The sequence below is a fragment of the Penicillium solitum genome (assembly GCF_028829755.1).
Source record: "Penicillium solitum strain IBT 25940 chromosome Unknown utg000006l_segment0_segment0, whole genome shotgun sequence".
NCBI classification, from domain to species: domain Eukaryota; kingdom Fungi; phylum Ascomycota; class Eurotiomycetes; order Eurotiales; family Aspergillaceae; genus Penicillium; species Penicillium solitum.
In genome coordinates this window covers 135,207-161,520 of record NW_027072126.1, presented here as the reverse complement: position 1 = coordinate 161,520, position 26,314 = coordinate 135,207, and the positions used below count along the sequence as shown (strand labels likewise).

The window sequence follows — 26,314 nt, the reverse complement described above, 5'->3', positions numbered from 1 at the left end:
AAAGCAATGCAAATATAAAATACCATTCCATCAATTCGAATTGATTTCCAATCGTTCCGGTTTTGGGATTGCAAATACCATACAACCGCGGCTATATAAAAAGACGAAGTCAGAATGTCTCCGACGACCCACATTACGGAACACAACATTTGAAAACGGCGATCCACAGATGAGTTTCTTCGGGGGGCCATGACGCCCGTTCACGATTTGATCTTGTTCCACCCTTCCTGTCTACGCAGGTGAGGTGAAAGGAAAGTCTGTTAAAAAATTGAGCGAGGGCCGGCCCTATGACACGGAGATACGGCATTGCCGGAACTCCCGCCAGTTGGCCCATACAAATCAGAATAGTTCAAGCCCACGTCATGGTTTGCACCCCACACTTCATTAACTTTATTGACCTAGATCTGCAATGCGAAGTTGATATTTCTGCCAATATCTCTGCCAATATCAAGGCTGATCCATTGAAATATTCACAAAATAAAGTGTTGAATGCGCTCAGTATCTCTCGCCCATACCATGATGCTCTGGCTCTTCATCCACTAACTAGCTCTCTCCCTATCCTTCTCCCTTCTTTCTCCCTTCTCTCTTTCCCTTTCTTTACATTGATATATACAACTAGTATACATGGCCAAAACATTATTATTATTGCTACATCTGTTATGATAATGTCTATATAGACTTCATACCAGAGTATCCTTCCCATCGAGTGAGTGGAGGATGAAAAAAACCGGCTATTCTAATACAAGCGACAAGAATACCGATTCAGAAATGAGATGTTCAAACGCAGAATTCATGGGAATAGGCTAGTCACAGCAACTGTTTATGTCGCCGTGAGTAAGGCATATAGATTTCGAACAATATGTATCAGACACAGCATTTGTGTAGTATAGTTTGTTCTTCCTTAGAAAGAACACATAAGTACAAGAATTGTGGCTTTTTGTAACACCTTCGATTCGCCGTTTATAAACCAAGGTTATGAAAAGACCATATTTACGAAGCCACGGGCTTAGCATAGCCGCTGAATCCACCGATTTCCTTCATGATCGTTGGGATCTCATCCTCAGCCAATGAGGCGAAGGTGTTCTTCTCAGATGGCTTCCAACCCAATTTGCGAAGTCGATTTGCACGGTTCCGAGAGTTTGACCCAGCGACAGTTTCGGTGTAATCGGCGAAAATGTCGTTGTAGTTCTCAGGAGGAATCGTCTTAGGCTCCGCATCATCAATGCGGCCAGCCTTCTTGAGAATGCGGCCGATTTCAGCAGAACATTCGCCCCAAGAGAGCTCTTGACCATTTTCACAAAAGAAGTAGGGGTTTTGAACAACTTCGCTAGGGGAACTGGTCTCCATCCAATGGAGGAGTGTCACGTAGCCGCGTGCGAGATCCTTTACATGGACTTGATTCCAGACCGCAAGTCCCTTGCCGACCTGACCTGCGTACCCGTGCTTAAGAGAGTAACGGGCGATCGTAGGTAGTTGAATTGAGGTACGTTTCTCACGACTGTTGATACCATAAATGATTGGGGGAATCATGATAGCCATCTTCGAGTGCTTGGCCAATTCTTTTCGCGCACGCACAATGGCTAGATCGATCAAGCGGTGGGGTGCAGAGTCCGGAAGGGCGTCGATTTGGGCAGGGTTTTCATCATCGAAAACAACATCACTTTTGTAATTACCAGCCGCAGTGTCGGCGAGCAAGCTGGCGCCACTGGTGTGAATGTAGATTGTTTCTAGGCCTTGGTTCTCCCGCTCTCTGATTCCTTCAAGCACGGCTTGAACAGAGGGCAGGTGATCCGCGGTCGCCGTGTGGAAAACAATATCACTAACAGCAACCTGCTTTTTGATGGTATCGTCGTCGAGAGTGCCAATCACAGTCTTGACACCCAGCTTATCGAAATCCGCGACAGCCGATTGTCGACGAACCAGCGTGGTGACGCTGTAATTCTCCTGGAGGAGGTCCAAAATCTCCCCTCCAATGAAACCGGGACCAATGAGAAAGACAGATCGACTCATATTGCAATGAGTAATTTGAGAATTGATGTGTTGATGCGACAAACGTGTGTTCCGATGGGCACTAGAAGTACTATTTGGCCCACCCACTTCATGACGTCAGGCTTCGGCTATATGCACAAATGTCTCCGCTGCTTTGAAATCGTCAACGACGCCCCATTAACACCCCAATCCACCAAATTGAGGGATCTATAGCCATCGGAAATGAATTGCGCCGTCGGTATGAGTGTGGTTGAATTGCTTAGCGGAACAACATTCGTATTTCCGAGAGGAACTTTTATTGCCGAACTCATCAAAGCCAATCCAGAGGCATTTACGAGCACTCTGAGACCAAAAAATATTGAGTGATAGAGTTTGAAGACCTGCGTCGCGTGTTTACCCTACAGAGAAGCCAAATTTTGTTCCAGAATCCCGAATGTCGCATTGCTCTTTTTAGCTAGGTTTGCAAATTCCCAATTGTGACACATTTGATGTTTTGATACTCGTGCAAGCCATATTTGCTTCCTTCTCTGCCTAGCCCACTCTCCTTGACACCTCCAAAAGGCGACTCGGCGGCGCTGATTAGTCCTGTATTAACGCCCACCATGCCACACTGTAGCTTCCTTGCCACCGACATCACGCGTCCAATATTCTCACTGAAGAAATAACCGGCTAGGCCATATGTGGTGGAATTTGCCAGTTGTAAAGCCTCTTCATCGCTGTCAAACGTGAATATCGCCGCCAGCGGCCCAAAGGTTTCGTCATGCGCGACCTCCATGGCAGGTGTTACTTCACTTATAATGGTTGGTTCATAGAAAAAGCCGTCTAAGTGAGTAGGCGCTTTTCCTCCGGTGTGGAGAACTCCACCCTTGCTTAAAGCGTCTTGTACATGAGATTCGACCTTCTTCACTGCTGCGGCGTTGACCAAGGGACCTTGTGTAGTCTCAGGATCGACTCCTCTGCCTAGCTTGAGGGCCTCGACTTCTTTCACCAGCGATTCAATGAAGCGGTCTTTCACATTTCGGTGAACGAGAATCCGATTTGCGCACTAAATGTTTATGAGCAGCTGCGGGTACCGATGATAGATGGGTACAACATACCACACAAGTTTGACCAGATGATCTGAATTTACAGATCATTGCGCCAGCAACAGCTTTCGCTATGTCAGCATCTTCAAAGACGATGAATGGCGCATTTCCACCAAGCTCCATGCTAACACGTTTCATAGTGTCGGCGGCGAGGCGTGTCAGCATCTTTCCGACTCCTGTGGACCCAGTAAAGCTCAGCTTCTGAACCTTCTCATTAATCGCCAACTCCGATGCGACTTCATGACTAGTCGTTGGGATTACATGAATACAATCTGGCGGAACACCAGCTGTGATAGCCAATTTGCATAAAGCGAGGGCTGAGAACGGAGTTTCACGCGGTGGCTTGATAACAACAGAGCATCCTGCCGCTAGAGCGGGTGCGATTTTCCTCGTGATCATTGCTGCTGGGAAATTCCACGGCGTGATAATACCACACACGCCCACAGGTTCCTTAAAGCAATACGTATGAATAATGTATGCAGGTAAAACAGTAATGAATTGGACGGACTGGCGGAGAGAGGGAGAAGAGAGAGAGGTGCGGAGACTATCTGGTCTATCCTACAGGTTGATGCCCAAGGCATCCACGCAGTTGGTGCCTGAGGCATCCAACATCCCCCTCATAGACCATACATGCTCTCTATCAAATGTCCCGAATTCTGGTCGTCATAGTAAAAAACCCTGCAAATGATGCATTTCAAACATGCACCTAAACCGTGCCAATCAACTCAATGAAAACCCCATCAAATCAGACCATTCCAATCAAATTGACGAAGGTCTCAAATTGATCCTTGGCGAGTGCTTTCGTGAAGCCGTCAGCTGCATTTCTCTTGGTATCGACACGACGTATCTCCACATAACCCTGTGCAACAGCATCCTTCACGAAGAACCATCGTAGATCCAACCATCTGTTCGCTGATTTACCCCCCTTCTTTGCGAGGAGCAACTGGGAATTGATGTTATCTGTATAGATCTCGATAGGACGTTGTTCTGGCAGCATAAAGGAGCGAGCAATTTTGCATAACCACATAGCATCGCGAGCGGGCTGATCCAGAGCGCACCATTCCGCAACAGTTGTCGAATTGGCAGTGATGGTTTGTTTCTTCGTGGTCCACATGACTGGACTGCCGGCGAGGTACCATATACTTCCCTCAGTCGACTTGCTGTCTTCCCAGTCCGCATGTGAAGCATCAACATGCGCATGAAATCGTAGCTCGTCAGTGCGCCCAAGGACGATGCCAATGTCTGGCCGATGTCTTAGGTACTTAACAACGTGTTGCATGGCGTGGAGATCGTCAAATGTTGGATTTGCCAAACGATGTTGTAAGCGGGTAACTGCAAAGCGAATATCTGGCCTAGTCTTGACTGCTAGCCAGTTTAACATGCCGACCACAGAGATGTAATGATCAAATGCTTCGTCATCCAGCACATTGGCCGCATTGGCAGGTGTCTCTCTCCATGCAGCTGGCAATGGTGTATCCTTCCAACCAGTGACGTTAGATGTCCGTAACACCTTCTGTACATATGCCTTCTGAGACATTGTAATTGTATGTTTGTCGTAGTTTCTCTGGAGTGCAGACTTGAGGTACTGCTTCGGTTCACCGAGGTCTTTCAAGTCGTAGTACTGACGAAGCTCACTGACAACTTGCTCAATGTCATCATCGGATGGTGCAGCAATGATGAAATCGTCAACGTGGATCATCATAATGGTCAATTTTGCTCCGTTGCCTTTGATGTAGACACATGGATCATCGTCAAGGGGGCGGAAACCCATTTGTCGTAACCTGCAATCCATCTCTTCATTCCAGAGGAAAGCACTGTCTCTTAGACCAAACAAAGCTTGTTGGACTAGGCACACCCAGTCGTTCTTGCCTCCGTCAGCGTCTGAATATTCAAAACCAGTTGGTTGTCTCATATAGATATCTTCGGTGCCTTCGCGGGATGCATTCAGGTATGCGGCAGTGAAGTCCACCTGTCTCCAGCGTAGACCGAAGACAGCAATAAGCGTAAAGACGATCTTCGTCATGAATTCAGCAACAACCGGAGCATATGTCTCGTTGTCGTTCTTGCTCTGGAAGTTACCGCACACCACCCAACGGGCTTTGAAACCATAGACGTAGTCCGCAGCGTTGGTCTTAACAGTTAACCTCCATTTTCCAGGTAACACTTTGGCTTTCGGGGGTTTGCGGATCAGCGTCCATGTCCCTTTGGCAGCGAGATCGTCTAGTTGCTTCTGCATCGCATCTAACCATTGATCTCGGAATTTGTCTCGCATAACCTGATTGAACGTTGTAGGCAGTTGAACGTCCATAGTATGCAGTGGCTCTCCATCAACAAGAAACGGCTCGTCAATGTCGACTGCATCCATCTGCATGATCTCGTCGTCGGCTTCAACGGCTGCTGCAGCATATCCACTAGATCCCGCAGATCCCTGTCCTCCCCCCTCCGTCAAATTGTTACCACCATTGGCATCCGCTCGTACCCGTGTGGCGGCACGATGAATGTCTCGGTCTCGTTTCTCGTATTCGACCGTAAGGTATTTCTGCTTCGGGTCATGGTACCGGTCGGGGGGAATGCCAATATTGGCTCGTCTCGATCGACGTGGTGGCGGAATAGCTGGCGTAGCTGCTGTGTCTTGTGTAGTGGGATCGGGTGACGATTCGATTGAGATGATTTCTCGTACTGGCGTTACCTCTGATCGTGCGGTGACAGGAGTGTTGTCACGACTTGGCGAGGCGTTGTTTGGTGTAGGAACATCTGTCTGGATCGGCGAGGAGAAAGGGTATTGGTACTCAACTGTCTGTCGTACAGGCGAAGGTGTGGTGACCTCTGCTACTGCGGTAACAGCTCTCTCAATTCTGTTAGCTTCATTCCGAACATCGTCCATTGTTGCTGAGATGCGAGATATGCCAGATGTCAGAGCTTCGAGTCTTTTCCCCAGGTCTTCTCTTTTCCTTCTAAAAGATGAAGCCTGTAGAGTGTTCTCACTCGTAGAATTGTCTGTGATCTCTGTGATCCTTGCTCCTGTCATCATTGGCTCTTCTTGCACAGTAGGAAGGAGTGTACGGAACAGTTTCCGTCGAGCTGATGGCGGGGCAATTGATCTCTGTTGCGAAGGTTTGCGTGGTGTTGAAGGCATTGTGGACGCGCTTCCGTGAATCGTCGGAAGATGGATCGTCGACGGCGTGACAGGTTGTTGTACAGCCATTTGCACTGGTGTCTGTACTGGCAGAGTGCTTGTTGATTGTGTTCGTGCCGGCAAAGTGCGTACGACCTGTTGTTGTGTCTTCTCTGGCTTAGAGATTTCATCATTGTTCATCGACGTGACAGGTATGAATTCAACGGCATCGTCGTCGTCAGGATCCTTAGGATCAGTAGGATCATTGACAATCTCAATTGGTCCCAGATCATCATCGTCGTTATCTCCATGTTGTGGAAATGTAACATCACGAGACATTGTCACCTTCTTGGTGACTGGATTCCACACCTTGTAGATGTGACCACCGTCCCCCTCATAACCGACGAGCATTCCCTTCCATGCACGTGGTGTTGCTTTCTTTGCCTGTACCCTCTTAGCCTTAGGAATGTGCACATATGCAGTTGTCCCCCATGGTTTGAGATGCTTGAGAGAAGGCTCTGGGTTCTGAATATTGAGTTCTTGACGCCAGTGCGTCAGCGGCGAGATCTTGTACTTCGGATTGACAAGACGATTGTTAATGTAAATTGCTGTTTCAGTGGCGTACGGCCACATGTCTTCCGACATATTGGCGTCAATGATCATCGTTCTCTGGATGTCATTAATATGACCACCAAAACGCTCCACGGTGCCATTGGGCTCTGCGGTATACGGAGGTGTGACTTCAAAGGTCATACCCTGTCTCTCACCCCATGTGATAAACTCTTTGAATTCCGTACCGCCATCTAGGCGCCATACACCTGGGTATCTGCCTGTGAGAAGCTTGATTTTCTCGCAGAAAGCAGTGAGCTTGTGGTAGGCATCGTTCTTGTTCTTTAACATGATTCCTTCCATGAATCGTGTGGCATCATCGACGATAGGCAGCCAGTAGCTTTCTCCATTTGGTCCGGCAGGTTTCATTGGCTGTGTGTCGACATGAAATTTCCATCCAGCGTCTTGTACTCTGGTTTGTGGTTGACGAGAGATCTTTAGCTTCGATTTGCCAAGGAGACAGGCATCACAGTCAAATTGTTCAGTCCCGTATTGCTCTTCGTCACCGAGTTGTTCTGCATGGTGTAGTGTAGAAGCGATTCGTGCCTTTCCGGCGTGTCCGAGGCGGCGATGAATGTCGTATGCGGTCACTTTGCTGACGAAACCGACGTTGTCATCATCTTCAGATTCTGTCATATTTCCGAGATCGAAGTCGTCAGGATCCGGCAAGGTGTCATCGGGATCGCCGACTATCTCGTCAGGATCGTATCCGATGTCGTTAGGATCGTAGTCATTGGGATCCGGATTTGCTTCATTGGGGTCATCGAACTGCACTTGATTGACGTAGCCGATGTCGTCTTCATCATCTGAATCTAGACTCGCGTCTTCGAGATCATTGTCGTCCTTCGGACTGACAAGGTATGGGACACCGGTCAACGTGTCCGCGTATCCTAGAACGTCACCTTGTCCATTGGTAAGGTACTTTGTGCGTGTATCGTAGGAAATGTCTTGTTCATCCAGAAGCTTTTGCATCCCAAACAGCTTGCCGTGACCTCCAGGTGTGTAGTACCCAGTTGTCATGAATGTGTACTCTCCTCCGTCAGGTAAGGCAGCTCTCACCATCACCTCTCCATGGCCTAGCGTAATGACTCTATTTCCAGAGTAATCTTTGTACGCGTAGGCGTCTTCTGGACGGTCGATTTGGTACGTATGGAAGTCGTCGAGATCGTGCGTCAATGTCTTGTCAGAACCAGTGTCGAGAAGCCAGTTGTCGCATCTGTCGACGGCTTTGGCAGCAGCGACGATCATATTGCTATGTCCATCCGGCTGGCGTTGTGCTCTCTGGATGGCTTTTGAATAGGCCCATAAATTACCTGACGGCTCCCATGCAGCCGGCGGATTGCTGCTAAGGTATGCACATCGTTTGGCTGGGTGTGGGCCAAAGCCGCAGAAGGAGCACATAGTGTTGGCTTCGTCCTTCTGACTGCCATTACGCATCTCGCGAGCGTATTCGTGTATGTCTTTGCCGTCGGGAGGTTGCTTGCGAAGACCCCTCTTCTTCTTCTTGACGGCAGTGTCTTTGTTAGTATCATCATCGACGGCGTCTTTGTCCTTCTCTTTGGACTCAGTTTTGTCGTTGTGACCGCTGCGGCCACCACGATTTCCTCCACGTCCACCACGTCCGCCACCCCGGCCGCGACTGGCATTGTTGTAGACGGCGTTGGAGGTTCCTTCAATAACAGATGCTGCCTGAAGTGCTCTCCAGTACTCTTCGACCTTGGCTAGATCTAGCTTCTTGGGCTCCAGGCTAGCGATTTCTTCTCTGATGAATTGAACCTTCTTGATCTCCGAATCAAGGTTTCGTAACGACAGGGACAAGGCGTGTGATGGGTGTGGTGCAACTTTGAATCGAGCGAGTGCATGATACTGACGACGGAATGCGTCAATGTAGTCGCTTGCTGAGTTGTAATCTGATCGCTTCATGGTATCGTATTTCTTCATGTCGATCTCTGCCGATTGCATCCGATCTCCTCCTTGCGTCAACGACATAAGCATATCGCACATTTCGTCAGCGAGCGTTGGGATCTCTGGCAAAGTTCGCAGCTTGCTTTGCAGTGTTTTGTCAATTTGGAGATACATCCAGCTTGCCACCAGGCGAGACCAGTAGTACCAGCATTCGGCGGTAACATCTTCCTCTTCAGGGCGAGGAATGTCGCTGTCGATGAGCCATTCCAAGCGATGCGGAGTCAATTGGAAAAAGACCGATTGTTTCCAGGCCGAAGGGTCAGTCTCATTGTACTCCAAGATTCCAACCTTCTGGATTTTGACTGCTGCAATTGTTGGAAGTCGTTGTCCCTGATGGGACGGCTTCTTGCTCCATCCCCTAATGCTCACAACACGTGTAGACGGGATGGCATCGTCCGATGCGACAGCATTCGGATCGATCGGGTTCGTCGATGGGACGGAAGGGTGGGGACCGGTGTCCCCCTCGCTCTCCGAGTCGACGGCGTCGGCCATGATTGGCCGAAAACGAAGCTTTTACGGAGCTAAAACCGGCGGGTGATGAAGGATTTCCTGGATGTAATTGGCTGATCAACACAATGTCCCACGCACTGGGGTGGGTCCACACTGTGGGGCGAGATCGTCAAAAATCTCCAGATGAAAATAGCTTCAGAGTAAAGAGTTGCTAGTGGTCCAACTAGCAGAAAAAAGAGCTCATAACCTAAAGCAATACGTATGAATAATGTATGCAGGTAAAACAGTAATGAATTGGACGGACTGGCGGAGAGAGGGAGAAGAGAGAGAGGTGCGGAGACTATCTGGTCTATCCTACAGGTTGATGCCCAAGGCATCCACGCAGTTGGTGCCTGAGGCATCCAACATTCCTTAAAGGTAAAAACCTCTGTGTTGCTGTATGACGATGGGATCACATCTCCATAGGCTCGAGGGGCCTCCTCGGCAAACCATGATACAAAAGATGCCGCATAATTAATCTCCCCTTTTGCCTCTGAAAGAGTTTTTCCATTCTCTAGAGAGAGGATTGTTGTCACTGGATGTATTCACCGTCAATTAATGCCATTCATGCTCTCTATGGGGGGAGCAGGGACGGGCACATACAGTCATCTGCATTCAAGAGAATTAACCGACAGAATTCCTTCAGTATAAGTCCTCTCTGTTTGGCAGTCGTGCTTTCAAACAGCTTTGCAGATCCCACTTGAGCACTATCGAGAGCGTCGATCAAGTCCTTCTTGGATAGGTCTGCACACCAGTTGAGGACCTTTCCACTGGATGGTTCGATCACGGGAAATGTTTTGCCAGCAGCATCCTTTCGTTCTTCTCCATTGACTAACCCAGACTTCACCAGAAGAGACGGATCATTGAGCTTTTGAAGCAAAATGTCAGTCATTTCGCTTTTTTTCGGGGTGTCCATGATTTGAAAAATATGATGTCCAATAGATGGTTGTTCGAGCAAGATACTTATTGAGAGCGAAAGATGAAAGACTATCTTGAGTTTTCCAATTATCTGGATGTATTATAAGCTGTACGCTTTCTACTTTCTATATAAAATCCTTGCTTTGACACATATAACCGCGTATTCACTATTGCTTCATACGAATATCATCATGCCGAGGTCCAAATATCAGCCAATCAATAATAAACCTCTTCCAAGAACACAAGAGAGTCAGGGGAACTCCGGAAAAGTCAATACTGTGCTTTCGGCTCTAAATCTCGTTCCGCGGCTATGTAGATTCCCATTCCATGCCTTTGGCCGTGGCTGTATCAACAAGCAGTATACGGATCTTACGGAATATTTGAACTTAAGTTATACCCGTGATACCAGACCTGGTTCCATGAGAGTGATAAGACGAACATTTTAGCAAGTTCTTCCTCAAATCCTGCAGTATCCAATTTCGTTGCCACAATGCAAGCTGTTGTATTCAAAGAACCTTTCCGAGTGGTTTTGGAAGAGCGGCCAATTCCTACAATTCAGCATCCAACAGATGTTGTTGTCAAAGTTCAATATACAGCGCTTTGTGGAAGGTGTGTACTACACTCAATTGTTGATCCGCGAGTTTTTCTCATAGCGGTTGCTAAAATCTCGCCAGTGAACTTCATGTGTATCGTGGCCACCAACCATCTGGAGCTAACTTTATCATGGGCCACGAGTTCATCGGAGAGGTCTGGGAGACAGGATCTGCTATCAAGAACTTTCGCAAGGGCGATGATGTGATTGCGCCTTTCACAACCAGCTGTGGTGTGTGCTTTTACTGCTCTCGCAGCATGAGCTCAAGATGTGCCGAGTCCAAACTTTTTGGATCGCCAGTTCTTGATGGCGGCCAGGCCGAGTACGTGCGTGTACCACTGGCCGACTCATCGCTTGTCCAAACCCCGGAGGCAATTGACAAGATCAAGCTAGTCTTTATGGCGGATATCTTTCCTACGGGGTACTTTGCAGCTTTAAACGCGTTTAGGGGAATTGATGAAAAGGAAATCAACAATAGCACTGTTTTAGTGTTTGGTTGTGGTCCCGTTGGTCTCTTTGCTCTTATCAACGCACTATCCTATCGCCCAGGACATGTCCTGGCCATTGACAAAGTTGCATCGCGCTTGCAGGAAGCAGAGAAGCTCGGGGCAGAGGCATGGAATTATGAGAAAGACGAACAGGGGTTGAAGGATAGGGTCATGGAACTTACGAACAGCCGTGGTGCGGATACCGTGATTGAGGTGGTCGGTCACAGTGATGCCCTACGAATGGGCTTCGATCTCCTGAGACCATTCGGCCGGATCTCCAGTGTTGGAGTGCATAATGAAAACCTGCCGTGGACTGGATTTGAGGCATACTCGAAGAATTTGTCCATTCAACTTGGAAGATGCCCAGTTCGAAGTTCGTATTCTCGGATATCATCACGGTAGCAGCCTACTAATCATTCAATGACAGGTGTATTCCCAGAAGCCTTAGCGGAATTTGTCCGGAACCAAAGTCTTTACGAGTAAATATATCTGTCCACTTGTTTTCCTAATGAGCAGTGCTGATCTGGTTTTAGACCTTTGACTGCAGACATACGCCCACTGTCGCAGGCTCCCCAAAGGTGACCTCCATCAATACCTCCACTACGAAAATATTGTAGCTAACGTTTGATAATCATAGCTTCGAGGACTTCCATCTCATGAAATCGCAGAAGATTATCTTTGAGGCTGGGAAATAGCCTCCCTTGAACAGTATTGAGCAGGGAATTTGAGTATTATGTCGCCCTAGAGCTCGGTTTCAGGCTATTAGATACAAAAATTGTCGATAAATCCAAACTATGTATTACCTGAATCTTTGGAACTAGAATTGGAGAGGACAATATCTTCTGTGTTCATCAGACGAGGTGGAGACTAGCAATGAGTAGATTCCCAGATACATATACTGAGCTAGAGGCCGAGAGAGAGATGGAGGCTCTGAGCTTCATTATTTGAACAAAACATCATGCTTTTACCATAGAATAGTAGAAGAAGCTTAGCAATTCCAGATTGACAATAGAGATAGACGGGCTGAGGAAGAGGGGAGCTCGAAAGAAGAAGAAAAAGCCGCCAGCTATTCTAAATCTACAGTATCTGCCCTTCACTACACTACATTTTCTCGTAATGAGTAGGTAGAAATTTAGTAAGTGCAGGATTTTGTAATAGTTCCTAATCAAGTGTATTGATGCAGGGGCAAACCCCTCGCGTGTTTATAATAAGCGCGAAGCCGACTTCTCAGCTCGGTTTCAAGTAAATACAATCCCTCCATCAACCAAGATTGTTTGACCTGTGACGTAGTCCGAGTCCTTAGTTGCAAGGAAACCTCCAACCAAACCCGCAACATCATCGGGAACACTTGTCCTCCCAAGAGTGATACTTTTGCTGTAAAGCGCTAGGCTTTCTCCCTTGGCACGGCCCTCGATTTTCCCCAAAGCTTCGTCAACCTTCTCCCACATCGATGTACCCACAATTCCAGGGGCATATGCGTTGACGGTTATATTGTGGGGGGCCATCTCGCTAGCCATTGACTGTGTCAAGCCTCGTACTGCAAACTTGCTGGCAGAATATATGCCACATGCGGGGAATGCTCGGAATGCTGCTATCGATGCAGCACAGAGAAGCTTGTACTTTTCGATGCCGGCTACAGTTTTAGGGTCTCCCTGTGAAATCATTTGTCGAGCAGCCTCGGCATAACAGTTGAAAACACCGCCAACGTTGACTGCGAAAACACTTTCAATGTCCGCCTTCTTTGTTTGAAGCATAGGAATCACAGGTGCGACTCCCGCATTGGCGATCATCAGTGTCAAAGGCCCCAGGTTGGAAACGGTCTTTGAGACCATTGATGCAACATCAGTAGCAGACGACACATCACCAGGAATGGCTAGAGCACGCGGTCTCTTCGTTTGTGAGCCCGCTGCAAGGCTGGCAGGAATATGAGCTGCGCTGTTCAGCTCATCTACGAAGGCATCAATCTTTTGTGAAGCTTCTGGAATGTCATTGATGCCAACCGAATAGCCCTGGCTGACAAGACGAAGCGCTATGGATCGACCACTACATGAATATTGTCAGCTGTTTCTGTATCGTATCTCACGTGGTTGGGATTCTAGATCAATGTACATTCCGCCCGTAGCTCCTGTAATAATTGCGGTAAGAGCCATGATGATCGATCGGGATGCTGATTTCTTGGTTTTTGTGTTCGTAAATATTCTCCTCTTTCTTGCGCTATAAGCGAAAAGCAAACATTCTTATTGCCTCCAGACGGCTATATGGGTCAAATTTGAATGTCCAACCGATTCGGCCAAAGATCAACCAACAAGGGTTGATCTCCAAATAAAATCCAAAATTTGGGAAAAATAAATTAATTTCCCCGCGTTCCCGATTGGGAAATGTTCAATGCGTCTGGGGCAAACAACCGCGGATAACTTGACTCAAAATATGGATTCCGGGGTAATCTAACTATGGAACCCAAACACCTTGGGGTAGGAGTAAGAATTTTAAGGCTTAGCATATAGCATTCACAGTCGATACGGCTTTACTATAGCCAAGTGGAGTTTTTTAAGGCATAGGAGAGGAGGATAGCATTGTTATGATATTCAATTAGGAGTCTAAAGTCCTCAAAATCCCCTTTTTTATTGGAAGGGATTGAGCATGAGGTCATTCACCGGTATGAGAATCGCATCATCACTAGATGTAGGTTATATGCCTTACTTTGCAATCAGTAGTCTATAATTGAATGAAATTGAGTTTGGCTAGCCATCGATCATGGATAAAAGCCGCCCCTCAGAGATCCTCTACATATGAGTGAGCACCCATCATCTCTCCTGTTTCTTTCATATTGTGCTATATAATGAAGGAAAGTTCTGTTTTCTTCACATCCAATTACGAAGAGGCCAAGCAACATTTGTTCCTTTTCACTATTCGTCACTCACTACATGCCATTGATCGATCATAATGAATCTTACACTCAGACTAGAGGGCCGCTGCTTGTCAATCGGCGTCACGGCCTGTTGCGGACTGGCATTTATGCTGTTTGGATATGATGAAGGAATTTTCGGTGGTATCCTCTCCAACCCCGCGTTCCAGCAACAGTTCAACCATCCCGATACCACCATTCAGGGCCAAATCGTCTCTACATATGTGCTTGGTTGTGTCGTTGGGGCTTTTCTTGCAATGGGTTTGGGCGACAGACTTGGCAGAAGACGGTCGATTATCTTGGCCTGCACATTCCTCACAATCGGCGGTATCCTTCAGGCTTCTGCCTATACCCTTCCTCATTTAATCATTGGTCGTGTTGTTGCGGGTCTCGGGGTTGGTATGAATACCACGACAGTGCCCATGTGGCAGAGTGAGGCCTGCAAGCCTGAGTTACGGGGCAAGCTGATGTCTATACAACTCACACACCTGGTGTTTGGCTTTGTTCTTGCAAACTGGATCAACTTTGGATTCACATATATTCCTGATCACCAAGTCAGCTGGCGTTTCCCTCTTGGTTTTCAGTCGATACTTGCTGTCCTTACAGCAGCGATGATTCCTTTGATGGTAGAGTCTCCCCGCTGGCTTTGTTTAAGGGGAAAATCCAGTGCTGCAAAAGCGGCTATCGCACGCCTCCTAGCCAAGCCGGAATCTGACACTGAAGTATGGACGGCGCTTCGGTCAATTGAAGACACGGTAGCACACGAGACAGAATTTCAGCAATCTGGATGGCGCGCCGTATTCAGCAACGGCCCTCAACAAACCTTCCGTCGAATTGCGCTAGGAGCAGGGGTGAACTTTATGCAGCAGTTTGGTGGTATAAACGTTGTCGCTTACTATCTGCCTGTTGTTCTGAAACGGTCATTTGGGTTTAGCGACCGAATGGCTCTGGTTTTATCTGCTGTGGATTCCATGCAGTGGATGTTCTGGGCCGGGATGGCTGTCTTCGTCATTGACAGAATCGGTCGCCGTCGACTCCTGATTTATGGCTCCGCAGGACAATGCCTTTGCTTTGCTATGGCTGCACTTGGTCTCGGAATCGGCACCCACGCTCTCAATGGTGTTGCTGTGGCATTCATCTTCCTTTACTACTTTTTCTTCGTTGGTGATCTCCAAGCATTCGAACTGGTTTCCCCTCTAACTTTATACCGCAGGGTCTCTCATTCTTGGTGATACCATTTATGTATCCAGCAGAAATCAACTCACATCACACGCGAAACCTTGGAAGTGCCATCGCTATGGTCACGAATTGGCTCGGTGTTTATGTTATCGTTTCTGTCACGCCAGTTGGTACGCTCCAAACCATTCCATGTTACTTTTACTTCTTCTAACTTACTTGTCTTTCAGGGATCGAGAACCTAGGGTGGAAATTTTATCTGGTGTTTGCTGTGACAAATTTCGTTTTTACCCCCATTTGCTGGTACTTTTACGTTGAGACAGCTGGACTATCTTTGGAGGAGATTGATAAACTTTTCGAGGTCAAGTACTACGGCGACAAGTCTATGACCTATCAGGAGGCCGCTGAAACAGCAAAAATCGCGCTTTTTGCAGCACAGGTTGAGCATGTGGAAAAGCATGAAGGTTAATTATGTGAAGGCTTCGTCCAGCTTGTAGACTGAGAAAACCCTCATACGGTTGATGAAGATAATTCTCTACAATCCCTTCTTAATTAACACAGAATTTAGTGCATGGGAATCTTCTCATAAATCCAGGGAAAGTACTGTTCGGGAACGAATAGGCCCCCATAAGTCTCCTGGAATGTGAGGCAGACTCACTGCCGTTCCTCGCGTGGTTGTGCGAGGAGGTTCGGGAGCACCCGCATGTAGGGCTCCGAAAGGAATAAATAAATTCCGAATATGAATGAATGAATATCGTTGATGAGTATCACCGTGGCTGAACCTGATGGCAGGGATTAGGAGCAGATATATATGAGGCATCCCGCGCCTGTAAATGATAACTCCTTAAGTCAATCAATTGAAACAATCAGACAATCACTTATCTTAACAGCGCGAATACGATATTCATTTATTCATATTCGCATTTATTTATTTCTTTCGGAGCCCTAAGATTCCTAGTTTGGCCCGGGTCATTTGGGCTCTATCTGACGCTAAGGTCTAAGACCGCAGCGACAGGTGACCCGTCACGGCCAAACTATACACGTTCCTGATCCCTCTCGGCTGGGTGAGGTCACCAATAAAGGATAGTTACAATTAAATTATGGATAGGTCTGACTATAGTCTGTTTGGTGATTGGCTACTGAGACCCACTATACTGCGGTGTATGAGGTCCGGGACCGCTGGGGACTTGAAAAGACCGCCGAAAGACCGGTAGACTCACATATAGGACCGAAACCTCAAAAATTCTGCAAGTTCACTCATGCTTGGAAGAATATACTACGTAATACTGAATTTCATTAGTAGAGCATGTGGCTTCTTTAATCAGAAAGTATAAAAGAGAATCTAGGCTACACATTGATTCTCATAATTACTGTATTTACAATCTGATGATTCATCCTCATTTTTTACTGTATTTAACCACTCTATTGGTATTCACTACGATAACTCTCATTAATTAGCAGCTACCCCTTTGAAAATACATCAAATAAGTTATATAGAAAGTTGAACTATCTTTTGTCTAGGGTGTTATAGTAGAGGCGTTGATGTTGTAATTTCGTAGGTGTATGCAATTGCGGTCCCCTAGCCGGGGGACCGCATAAGACCATGGGGGACTGTGGTGCGGTCCGACCTGCTACGAAAAAAGACCAAAGACCGCATGGTCCGGTCCCAGTCTTCAAAGTTGGGACCGGAACCGGACCATTCCTACGTCTAGTCCTTAGGCCCATCGATGGGCTATGGGCTTATACCTCGAGCCCGCTGAACGTCAGCAGAACGATGTCAAACAGCGGTGGTTTAACGCAGCCGTGCGTAGCTAGGTCCAATCGCAGACATCTCCGCGCCATCTTTTCTCGCAATTTACAGCTGAAGAGGTTGATGATATAGAAGAGGAATCAGCCGGAATTTCCTCTGAGCCACATACGCTCTCTCCTCCGATATGGGATATTGACGAGATCACCTTCCCGGGACTTCCTGCCCCCACATGGTTAGAGGTATCTCAGCCTCCTGGTCGTGAAGTCACGTCAGATATGCTTGCAATGGATCGGGTGCCCTGGGATGTTTCACCGAATGATCCAGCCATCCTGTCCATCAACAATGAGCACGGTGGACTGCACTGCATCCAGATTCACAGCTTCGACCAAGGGTCCTGTCCAGATGGCGAGGTGTGTCCGATCTGCTTTGAGGAAGACAGCGATGATCCCGTCATGCTGCAATGCGATGCATGTAAGGGGGTGGTTCATTTGGGGTGCATGAACGGCTGGCTTGCCCATCGGTTGCCCGGGAATAACACCTCTTGCCCGACACAGTACGTAACTCATCACCCTTTATTCCCGTGCTCTGTTCACTAATTACGGATACAGTCGATGCCACGGGTCTTTCAGCGCCCTCCTTTCCTCTTCCGTGGCTGGAGATGTTACTAGCGAGTCGATTACAGAAAGGCCTCTCGAAGTCATACACATAGCAGGGGGGTCGGGTGTTCCAACAGTACCCTCGCAGCCTCGATCGCCTCGGCTTGCCCGGCGTTCAGATCGTTTCCCGGTCTCTATCCCCTCAAGCTCATCCGTTGTCCGTCGATCTGCTCGACAGAGACGGGTTCCCGATCGCTTCCGGCCGTAGGAGTAGATTTCAGATAAAATGAGAGGTGGCTGATGAATGCACGAGACCATTTTATTCGATATTACGGGATTCACCCGGGCGATACGCACCATCGTTTCTAAGTAAAGACAAACAGTACCTTATCTCATTCCAATTCTGGGATGCATAAACATTGAACCCGTACATTTTTGCGGGGCAGGGCCGGTTTCTACCGCGACGACCGTTTGTGTAACAGCAACTTTCAACGCTTGATCACTGACGTCGTTGGACACCCGTACAACAGCCCATGCTCGGCTTTGATGGGTCAGCATCAATCTAGTTCCATAGGGTGGCAGTCATCTCTGCGGCTCCATTAATATTAAATAGGGTGGATGCCTCAACCACTCCGCAACATTTCCCTCTACTCAGGGTTCCTGGCACCGCCAAATCAAAGCTATCCCCTCGCACTCGACACGCTCCTAAGATGGATTCCATTCAGCGTCAGCCATCTAGACCCCCTACTGTGTGGTGTGACGGAACACCCGATTGGGCCACTTTAAAAAAACCAACCCATCCATCTGCACCGTCTTCCAGGCCCCAGCCCGACCCAGCGGCAACTACTTCTGCTCCGGCTCATCCTGAACCAGCGCAGCTGAAGGATCAAGACCAAGCTTGGAATCTTCAGCCGGTTTTCCAAAACCCATGGCTGACGTATGAGGCGATCGTGGTGATTTCCCAAGGACAGTCCGTCTTCTTGGCCCGGCACAGAAACAACAAAGTGGCTCTGGTCAATATCCACCTTCTGAAGCAGCAGTTTTCGTCTGTCAAGCCACTGTTGGAAACCAGGAGTCAATTCTCTCATCCCAGTTTTCTGGGTCTGCTGGGGTGCTACTGTTGGGAGGATCAGGTATTTTTGGTCTGGGAGTCAGTAGAGCTCTCAGTGAGTCAGATCCTCGCATCGAGGTGCACTATTACTGAGGGTGAGGTTGCCGCAATTGTTCGGCCGGTAAGTGCTAGTCTCAGCGCCCGACATGAGAAAGTGGTGCTCATGCCTGATAGGTCCTCGAAGGAATTCAATATCTGCGCGGTCGCGGGAGAGCCCTCGCCGCCTTGAGTGCCGACACCATGTTGCTCACAGAGTCCGGTGGGGTCAGGATCGGTGAGTGGGGAAACTGAGCGCAGCTGGTGGGCCACATGAGCACAGTTTACTAACGGTGGTCCATGTTGTAGCGGGAGTGGAGCACAGCTGCCAAATCGATGCAGCCGAGATGGACGCGGCAACTCTGAAGCTATTCGCTTTGGCTGAGGTTGTAAAAAGGCTGATCATGAAGAATCCTCCACACTACCCATGGAGTGCCGAAGCCAAAGGTCTGCCTGAGGAGTTGAAAAGCTGCTGTTCACCGGAGGAGCTTTTACGCGTAAGCCTTGACCGCCCAGTCAACCCCACTATATACTGACCAATCAGAGCAAACTCTTCGAGCAATTGGGGGATGAGGGCGAACTGAAGATGCTGGTGAACGCGGCCAACAAGACTGCTTATCACAACCTCGAGTCATTCAAGCGCATATGAGCGCGTTATGTTGGGTAAGGTGTTGGCTTCCCGAATATATTGACAGGCAAGGAAGGTGATCGGATATTGGCTCAGGTAAAACGACCAACATTGCTCGCCTTGACCTTTGAGCGCCAGTACACGAAGAAAGCCTTCACTGTTCGGGCTAATTTCTGGTGTTGGTGTGGGTGGTGGCTGGATGGAAACACCGGTAGTGTCCCGCGTGCAAATTGGGTTGGCACTGCAACATATGCCACGGAATCAGTGATACGTGAAGCTAAGGATATATCATATATATATATATATATATAGCACGCTTGAATGTTTCACCTATGAACCTCATGTCACGGCCATCCACAATGCAGACAAGCCCTTCGTGCCCACACTCTCCCTCCAAAGTTATTAGAAATAAACATCGGCAAATTTACAACTAAAAACGCGTCATTTGTATTACCATAAACGCGGTGCCATTGAAGCAAAATGATATTTCCTATTACGGGGGTTCAACTTTGACCCACTCAAAAGTCCCATTGGCTGGAGCCTCAGCTTACGATAAGATAACGTAAACACGCGACACGGAAACACGAAAACACGCCGAAGCTTTGACTCTCCTTCGCAGCTTTTTTCTGTAATCGCAAGGCCCACCAAATAGTCTAGATGTGAATGGCCCCAATAACGTGTTCGCTGTCGTTCGCCTACAACATGACATTCATCAGCAAACAGCTCTCATACGTACATGCATAACGCCCGCCCACACACTAACTGCAATGTGAAAGAGGTCAAGATGAGCCATCGCGTATCGGAGCCGGCGTTCCTAGCACTGTGCTGTCTATGCCATCACCGGATTTATCTTGTCTGTCTCCATACGAATCTGACATGCTCCTCTCCTGCGCCTGATGAACCTGTAACACCTGCATAGCTTTGGCAATCCCCCCTGTGACACGAACCAGCTCGTTTTCCAAGTGACTTGCTCGGGATGAATTGCACTCCAGCTCATCCTGAAGCCGACGGACTTTGGCTTGCATTTCGCGGTTTTCGCCGAGGGACTCCTCCAGATGGATGCGTGTGCGGTCAAGCTCGCCGCTCATGTCGCGGTTGGCGCATTCCAATTCGCGGATTTTTGCCGTGAATGATCCGCTTTCCTTTTCGCTACATGCCGGTCGCGTCTTGCGTCTATCTTCAGCGCTGTATAGGCCCTCGGGGCGGCTTGATGGATAAAAATGCTCACCTCTTCTCTAGGCAGGTGGTCCCGTTCTGATTGGGCAGCCTGTAGCGTCTGCGGAGTAACCGCCTCAAGCGACCGGCCTATTTCTTCGCAAATGGACCGGTACAGGCCCACACTTCCACTGCCCAAGTTCGACTGCAATAGGCTCTTTTTGGATTCCGTTATCGACCAAGCGTATCCATCCCCGCCCGATGGCTGTAGACGGACTTGGCTGGGAGCGACGACAAGGTCAAGTCGGTCAACTGAGGCGCGTTAATTCGTCTCATTAGACTGAGGGAATATAGTCACCTACGTATATGGGCTGCCAATGCCTCACGGCACTGTTGTCTGAAGAACGCACGCTTCTCATTACTGCTAAGGACCATGATTGCTTTTGGTCTGTCAAGCAAGGCCGCAAGCCCTCTATATATTCAGCCCATGCGTTAAACATCTTATTCAAGGCGTTGAGGACTGAACGTTTGACGGAAATTATGCTGTCGTTCAAGCATAAACATCCCAGTGGGGCCAAGCCGGTAACCGAAGATCAAAAACGTTGAAAATCTTCAACGGGACCTCAAGTTCAAGCAGTTGGGTACAGGGGGAGAGAGACAAGTCTGGAGGCAGTACAATCAACTTTATCGGCCGCCCAAGTATGGACCTGCCACCGACCACTAATTTCTCATTCTATTCGACTAAATGAGGGACGAGAGACCTGTTGTCCAGGTTCTATGAGACGGAGCACTTTCTAGTGATAGTAATGACAAGGGAGACGATATATAGCCTGATTTCCCCCAGTCAAAGCATCATATCCCCTCCCACGTTGTTTTGGATAATGGGTAATATCTCTCGTCGGTCAACGCGCCGCTTGCGAGATACATCTGACACCATGCCTTTGCTTGACCATTGTTTCAACATGCAACCGTCGCCAAGGAACAAGGCTGCCAACAGCCCTGAACCTCCCTTGAAGCGATCAAAAACTACGCTTCGACTGCGGCTTCAGGAGAGATGCTTGAGACCAGATACGTGGTGGAAATCTCTCACGGCGTTTGGTCCCCTTAATGAGGGCCTAGAAAAAAAGCTGCAACATGAGAGAGCCGTTGCCCAGGAGGAAGTTCGACAGGAGTGGATGCAACGTCTGCGGCCCAAACCTCACCGACAATGCCCACCGGCAAAATGAGGGAAAGGATACAGAAGGGGCTAGCAGAGAGAAACAATGCCCCGAGAGGTCGAGCCTTCAATTACAGTGATATTCGAAATCAGTTTTAACTCAGTTCTCACTCTCTTTCCCCCCCGAGGCCCCACCCAGGCGCACTAGTCCGTATTCGGACATATTTCCGCTAACCTTGCATAACTAACTAGGTGAGTGCTTAGTCACAATTAGTCCGCTCCCATGGGACTGTAAACAATGCAAACATGCAGAAAAACGTGACTTATACAAGTTATATAGAAATTCCTTCTATAATTAAAGATTTACCTGATTACCTAGCAGATTTATAGAGCCGAAATAGAAAATGCTTATACTCGCGTGGGACCAGGACATGGGACCAACCTTTTTTTGGTCCTATGGGAGTTGGTGGTAGACTGCGACAATGCCCATTAGAGTGGATACACTTTTAGCGTCTTAATTTTGCAATGATGGGCGATGGGCGTCAATTTTCGAAATGCCCACGGGCCGTGGACACTTCCTAGTGCCCATGGATGGGCAATGTCGCAGTCTAGGAGTTGGCAAGGTCTACTCGGCCGGCTGGGTCTGAAGAGGTAAAGAAGTCTCTAGTCCCACTTCCAAATGTCATATATGGCTCTTGTTCCTTAGTGAGGCCAGTGGTGGTCTCCAGGGGTGGAGGTGTATCAATTCGCCGGGCGTTAGTTCCCTCTCGGTACGCACCAAGGGTTCCTCTCAGCAGTTATATCACGTGAAGTCATTCTAAGGTATGAGCAATCACATCTCATTGGCCAATCAATCGTCGATGTGTGCCTGTAAGAGCGCGTTAGGTTCTTAGCGCGTCTGTGATAAGTCATAAAATCTTTCGGTGAGATTTTTTTACCTCTACAAACGATTCCAGCACACTAGGCCCGGGATACCTAGACAACAATTGCCTCTAATCGCCCCGACAAAGCCTCAACTACCGATACAATAAACTCGGCTTACCGCTGTTGACCAAACACTCATGCAGGCATTATTTCCGTATGAGCAAGCGCTGGAACTGGATCACATTTCAATCGCTGACGCCACTCAATACCACAGATGCTGTTTAGCGCCCGACAAAAGTTGGATGAGGCCGAGCAAATGCTTGGGCCGGTGCTAGCTGGGTACGATAAAGCGCTAAGATCGGATCACAATTCGATCTCTGATGCCACTCAATGCCACGGGATGCTGTTTAGCGCCCGACAAAAGTTGGATGAGGCCGAGCAAATGCTTGGGCCGGTGCTAGCTGGGTACGATAAAGCGCTAAGATCGGATCACAATTCGATCTCTGACGCCACTCAATGCCACGGGATGCTGTTCAGCACCCGACAAAAGTTAGAAGGGGCCGAGCAAATACTCATGCAGGCATTATTTGGGCATGAGCAAGCGCTGGACCTGGATCACATTTCAATCGTTGACGCCGCCCAAACCCTCGGGATACTGCTTAGGGACCAAGGCAAATCAAATGAGGCTGAGCGAATGTTCAGGTGGGCGCTGTCCGGGTACAAAAAAGCGCTAGGAACGGACAACATTTCAACTCTCGACACTGCGCTCTGCCTCGGGATACTATTCAGCGACCAAGAAAAACCAGATGAGGCCGAGCAAATGATCAGGTGGGCGCTAGCTAGGTACGACAAAACGCTAGGGCCGGACCACATTGCAACGCTCGACGCTGCCCGATGCCTCGGGATAGTGCTTAAAGCCCGAGAAAAGCCAGATGAGGCCGAGCAAATGATTAGGTGGGCGCTGTCCGGGTACGATAAAGCACTAGGGCCGGACCAACTTTGAACTATGAATGCCGTGGAAAGTTTCAGTGTGCAATATCGTACATACTTATGATATACGTTGTTGCCGCTGGTATAGATGCATGGATGGATGTATTTCATTTGCCCTGACCCCTCGCAATGAAAGCAATATGCAGGCTACATCTACTACAAAATTATATGTTGATTGATCCCTGAGATTCTTCCAAACTGTCTGAATGGTGAACTTTGAGCCTCACCTGGTAAAGCCTGTCGTGGCCTTGTTGCCATTTGCAGTATTAGGCTGCCCTCATGGCGCAGCTGTGGTGGGGTTGCGGGATTGTCAAGAGATGAGATTACTTTAATTTGCACTGGCTCGTCAAAGATACATGGACAAATGTGAGGTTGGAGGAATGATTTCCTAATATGGACTAGAGTGTGGGGTGGGTCCTTGGGAGATAAAGAGTATGAGAATTGAGTTAAAACTGATTTCGAATATCACTGTAGCAGAATTCAGAAATCGATTTAGTGACCTGAATAAACCGGGTTGTTGCAATGTTTTATTCAACAACCATCCATCCAATCCAAACACAGTAGAAAACTTCAACTTACATGTACCGTGTTGAGTTATGAACAGCCCTCACCTAAATGGCTTTCGTATTCCTATGAACTAAACACCAGATCAAACCTAAGGCTTTTCAAGCCCCTGGCATACATCTGCTACTACACCAACTAAAAAGCAAAAAAAAGAAAAGGTCATTGCAAGACAAGGGTTCTGTGTAGAGATTACAGCCATTACTTGGGCTCTATGATGAGTAATTGCGCTGAATTAGCTCCCCCCGGGCTTCTTGGAGTCGCTATTACTGCGCACTCTGTAATACAGCACAGCAGCATGAATAGGGCTTTGCCTGGCCTTACGCAGCTCAAAATTGGAAATTTCAGGAGGGCACAAATTCATATTGGTAGTTGGAGGCGGTTCCTGTATCAAAGGAAGGCATTGCATTTTTGAGGGCGCCAGAAAACACCGTTTACTCTTGACGTTCGTTGTCTAGGTTTCAACGGGAAGGTACTATAGGCATTCCTGAATGAATTTCACCAGCCCGTGTTACTGTTTTATGTAGGTCACATAAACGTACGCATCAGATACAAACGCGTTTTCTTTTTTAACAGTGTGAATATTATTCTGAAAAGGAAATCCGCCCCAACCTTAGTTTTGAACGGTGTTTGCGGGGAGGACTGAGCTGAGTGTTGGACGGCGGACGACCGCACATAGTTGAGGGATTGCTAATCCTATACAAGCAGTATACCTTTCTCAATCGGCCTTTTCTGGCCATGCTCTATCATTAGCAGCGGCATGAGCAGGGCTATAAAGAGACTTTGATTTCCTGACTTAGATAGTAGCGTCTTTACTAACACGACCAACAATGGAGGGTCCCAGCAAATTGCCTGAAATGGAAGACGGAAATGGAGAGGTACCACCGAGCGCACAAGCAAGTTCGGCCGAGAATACCTCGGTGTCTGGCTATGAAGTCTCGCAGCCGGTAAGATGGACATATGGCCATAGAGGACCCCGCTGACCAATCACACGCAGAATCACGACACCACGAGGAATAATCTGTCTGTGGAGCCCTTCCAACCCGTACTTGAGATATTGAAACAGCTTGAAGAAGAAGACACCGAGCTTGCATTTCAGGCTGCACGCCTGGTGGGGTACTACCGGTGTTTGTGGGAGTCTTGCGTTTCCAAACACACAGATGGCAAGCAGCTTGAAGAAGCAAACGAAAAGCTGCGGGCCGGAAATATTCAGCTATGCAACGAAGGAAGGCACTTGAAACTTCGCCAAGATGAGCAGGTAGCTCGCTTGCTTTCCATTGAAAATGCTTTGGATGAAGTTCGGGGAAACCTTATTGGTGTACTCAAAGTTTGGAACGATCGATCGGCCGGTGACTTGGCCATTTTGCCAGGAGATGGGTTTCCCAGACATTAGTCTTTGCTGTTGAGCTTGAGCACATCAAAGCCATTTCGGAGCCGTATCACCACAATGTTGCAATTCCGGTGTGCGACGATAGTAAGCCTGTGATAGCCCACCAATGAAGCCCTTGACCCTATGTCCCTAGAATTCGTTGCCTACCACGTGGGTTGAACAAACCAAATGCTCGCCGACTGGACTTCCAGCACTTCGTACCGCGTAAAACGATATGACCATCCAGACCATGAGAATGAGTAGTTGGAGCTGTAAAAGTTAGAAAGGGCAGCAAATAATGATCTTTGCCACCGAGAGGGTGAGGATTTACCTCCAGCGATAGCAGCCAACAGGATAGAACAACCCCCAAGACTGCAATTAGGAGAAGGACAGCTGCCACTCCAACTGTGCAATACAAAGCGCAACGCAGTTGCGCTCGAGTCCTGGCATGGGCCATTGTATACCCGTCCACCCACCACAAGAGAGAACCCAAGCCCAGATGATCCAAAAAGAGAAGGAAGAGTACGACGACTCGCAGTGGGCGATCAAAGTAAGTACCAACTACCGTGGCCGTAATCTTTGTCAAGCACGAGAAAAGCGCAAATAGCGGAAAACAGATCATCAACTGATATGGCGCACTAGGGAGGCTTCGCAGGAAAATGCTTATTCGGAGATACTGATGTCTGGTGGTTAACGTAAAACCGAGAAACAACGTGATGGCACGTACCACGAGTACAGAGGGAAATAAACTGGTTACCCCCAATATC

The 26,314-nt window shown here is 48.2% G+C and overlaps 8 protein-coding genes across 8 annotated transcripts; 4 read left to right on the top strand and 4 right to left on the bottom strand.

The window, feature by feature from the left end:
* Positions 1-990: 990 nt before the first annotated feature.
* Positions 991-2,010, bottom strand: N7455_009193 (uncharacterized protein; the record flags this gene model as incomplete). Its single annotated transcript, XM_040962287.2, has 1 exon — positions 991-2,010. The coding sequence occupies one exon, from the start codon at positions 2,008-2,010 to the stop codon at positions 991-993; it is 1,020 nt and encodes a 339-aa protein (XP_040807282.2).
* Positions 2,011-2,443: 433 nt separating this feature from the next.
* Positions 2,444-3,473, bottom strand: N7455_009192 (NAD-dependent succinate-semialdehyde dehydrogenase; the record flags this gene model as incomplete). Its single annotated transcript, XM_040962284.2, has 2 exons — positions 2,444-3,034; positions 3,087-3,473. 2 exons carry the CDS (start codon positions 3,471-3,473, stop codon positions 2,444-2,446), a joined length of 978 nt encoding a protein of 325 aa, XP_040807268.2.
* Positions 3,474-9,826: 6,353 nt separating this feature from the next.
* On the bottom strand, positions 9,827-10,144 carry N7455_009191 (uncharacterized protein; the record flags this gene model as incomplete). The annotated part of the gene is made up of 1 exon (XM_065606130.1): positions 9,827-10,144. One exon carries the CDS (start codon positions 10,142-10,144, stop codon positions 9,827-9,829), a length of 318 nt encoding a protein of 105 aa, XP_065460595.1.
* Positions 10,145-10,660: 516 nt separating this feature from the next.
* On the top strand, positions 10,661-11,945 carry N7455_009190 (alcohol dehydrogenase family protein; the record flags this gene model as incomplete). The annotated part of the gene is made up of 5 exons (XM_040962289.2): positions 10,661-10,779; positions 10,845-11,623; positions 11,678-11,729; positions 11,784-11,828; positions 11,888-11,945. The coding sequence occupies 5 exons, from the start codon at positions 10,661-10,663 to the stop codon at positions 11,943-11,945; spliced, it is 1,053 nt and encodes a 350-aa protein (XP_040807272.2).
* A 543-nt stretch (positions 11,946-12,488) lies between these two features.
* Positions 12,489-13,400, bottom strand: N7455_009189 (uncharacterized protein; the record flags this gene model as incomplete). Its single annotated transcript, XM_040962277.2, has 2 exons — positions 12,489-13,293; positions 13,360-13,400. 2 exons carry the CDS (start codon positions 13,398-13,400, stop codon positions 12,489-12,491), a joined length of 846 nt encoding a protein of 281 aa, XP_040807279.2.
* A 793-nt stretch (positions 13,401-14,193) lies between these two features.
* On the top strand, positions 14,194-15,800 carry N7455_009188 (uncharacterized protein; the record flags this gene model as incomplete). Its single annotated transcript, XM_040962276.2, has 3 exons — positions 14,194-15,315; positions 15,369-15,504; positions 15,562-15,800. The coding sequence occupies 3 exons, from the start codon at positions 14,194-14,196 to the stop codon at positions 15,798-15,800; spliced, it is 1,497 nt and encodes a 498-aa protein (XP_040807285.2).
* Positions 15,801-22,901: 7,101 nt separating this feature from the next.
* Positions 22,902-23,630, top strand: N7455_009187 (uncharacterized protein; the record flags this gene model as incomplete). The annotated part of the gene is made up of 1 exon (XM_065606129.1): positions 22,902-23,630. The coding sequence occupies one exon, from the start codon at positions 22,902-22,904 to the stop codon at positions 23,628-23,630; it is 729 nt and encodes a 242-aa protein (XP_065460594.1).
* A 1,378-nt stretch (positions 23,631-25,008) lies between these two features.
* Positions 25,009-25,571, top strand: N7455_009186 (uncharacterized protein; the record flags this gene model as incomplete). The annotated part of the gene is made up of 2 exons (XM_065606128.1): positions 25,009-25,125; positions 25,176-25,571. 2 exons carry the CDS (start codon positions 25,009-25,011, stop codon positions 25,569-25,571), a joined length of 513 nt encoding a protein of 170 aa, XP_065460593.1.
* Between the last annotated feature and the right edge of the window lie 743 nt (positions 25,572-26,314).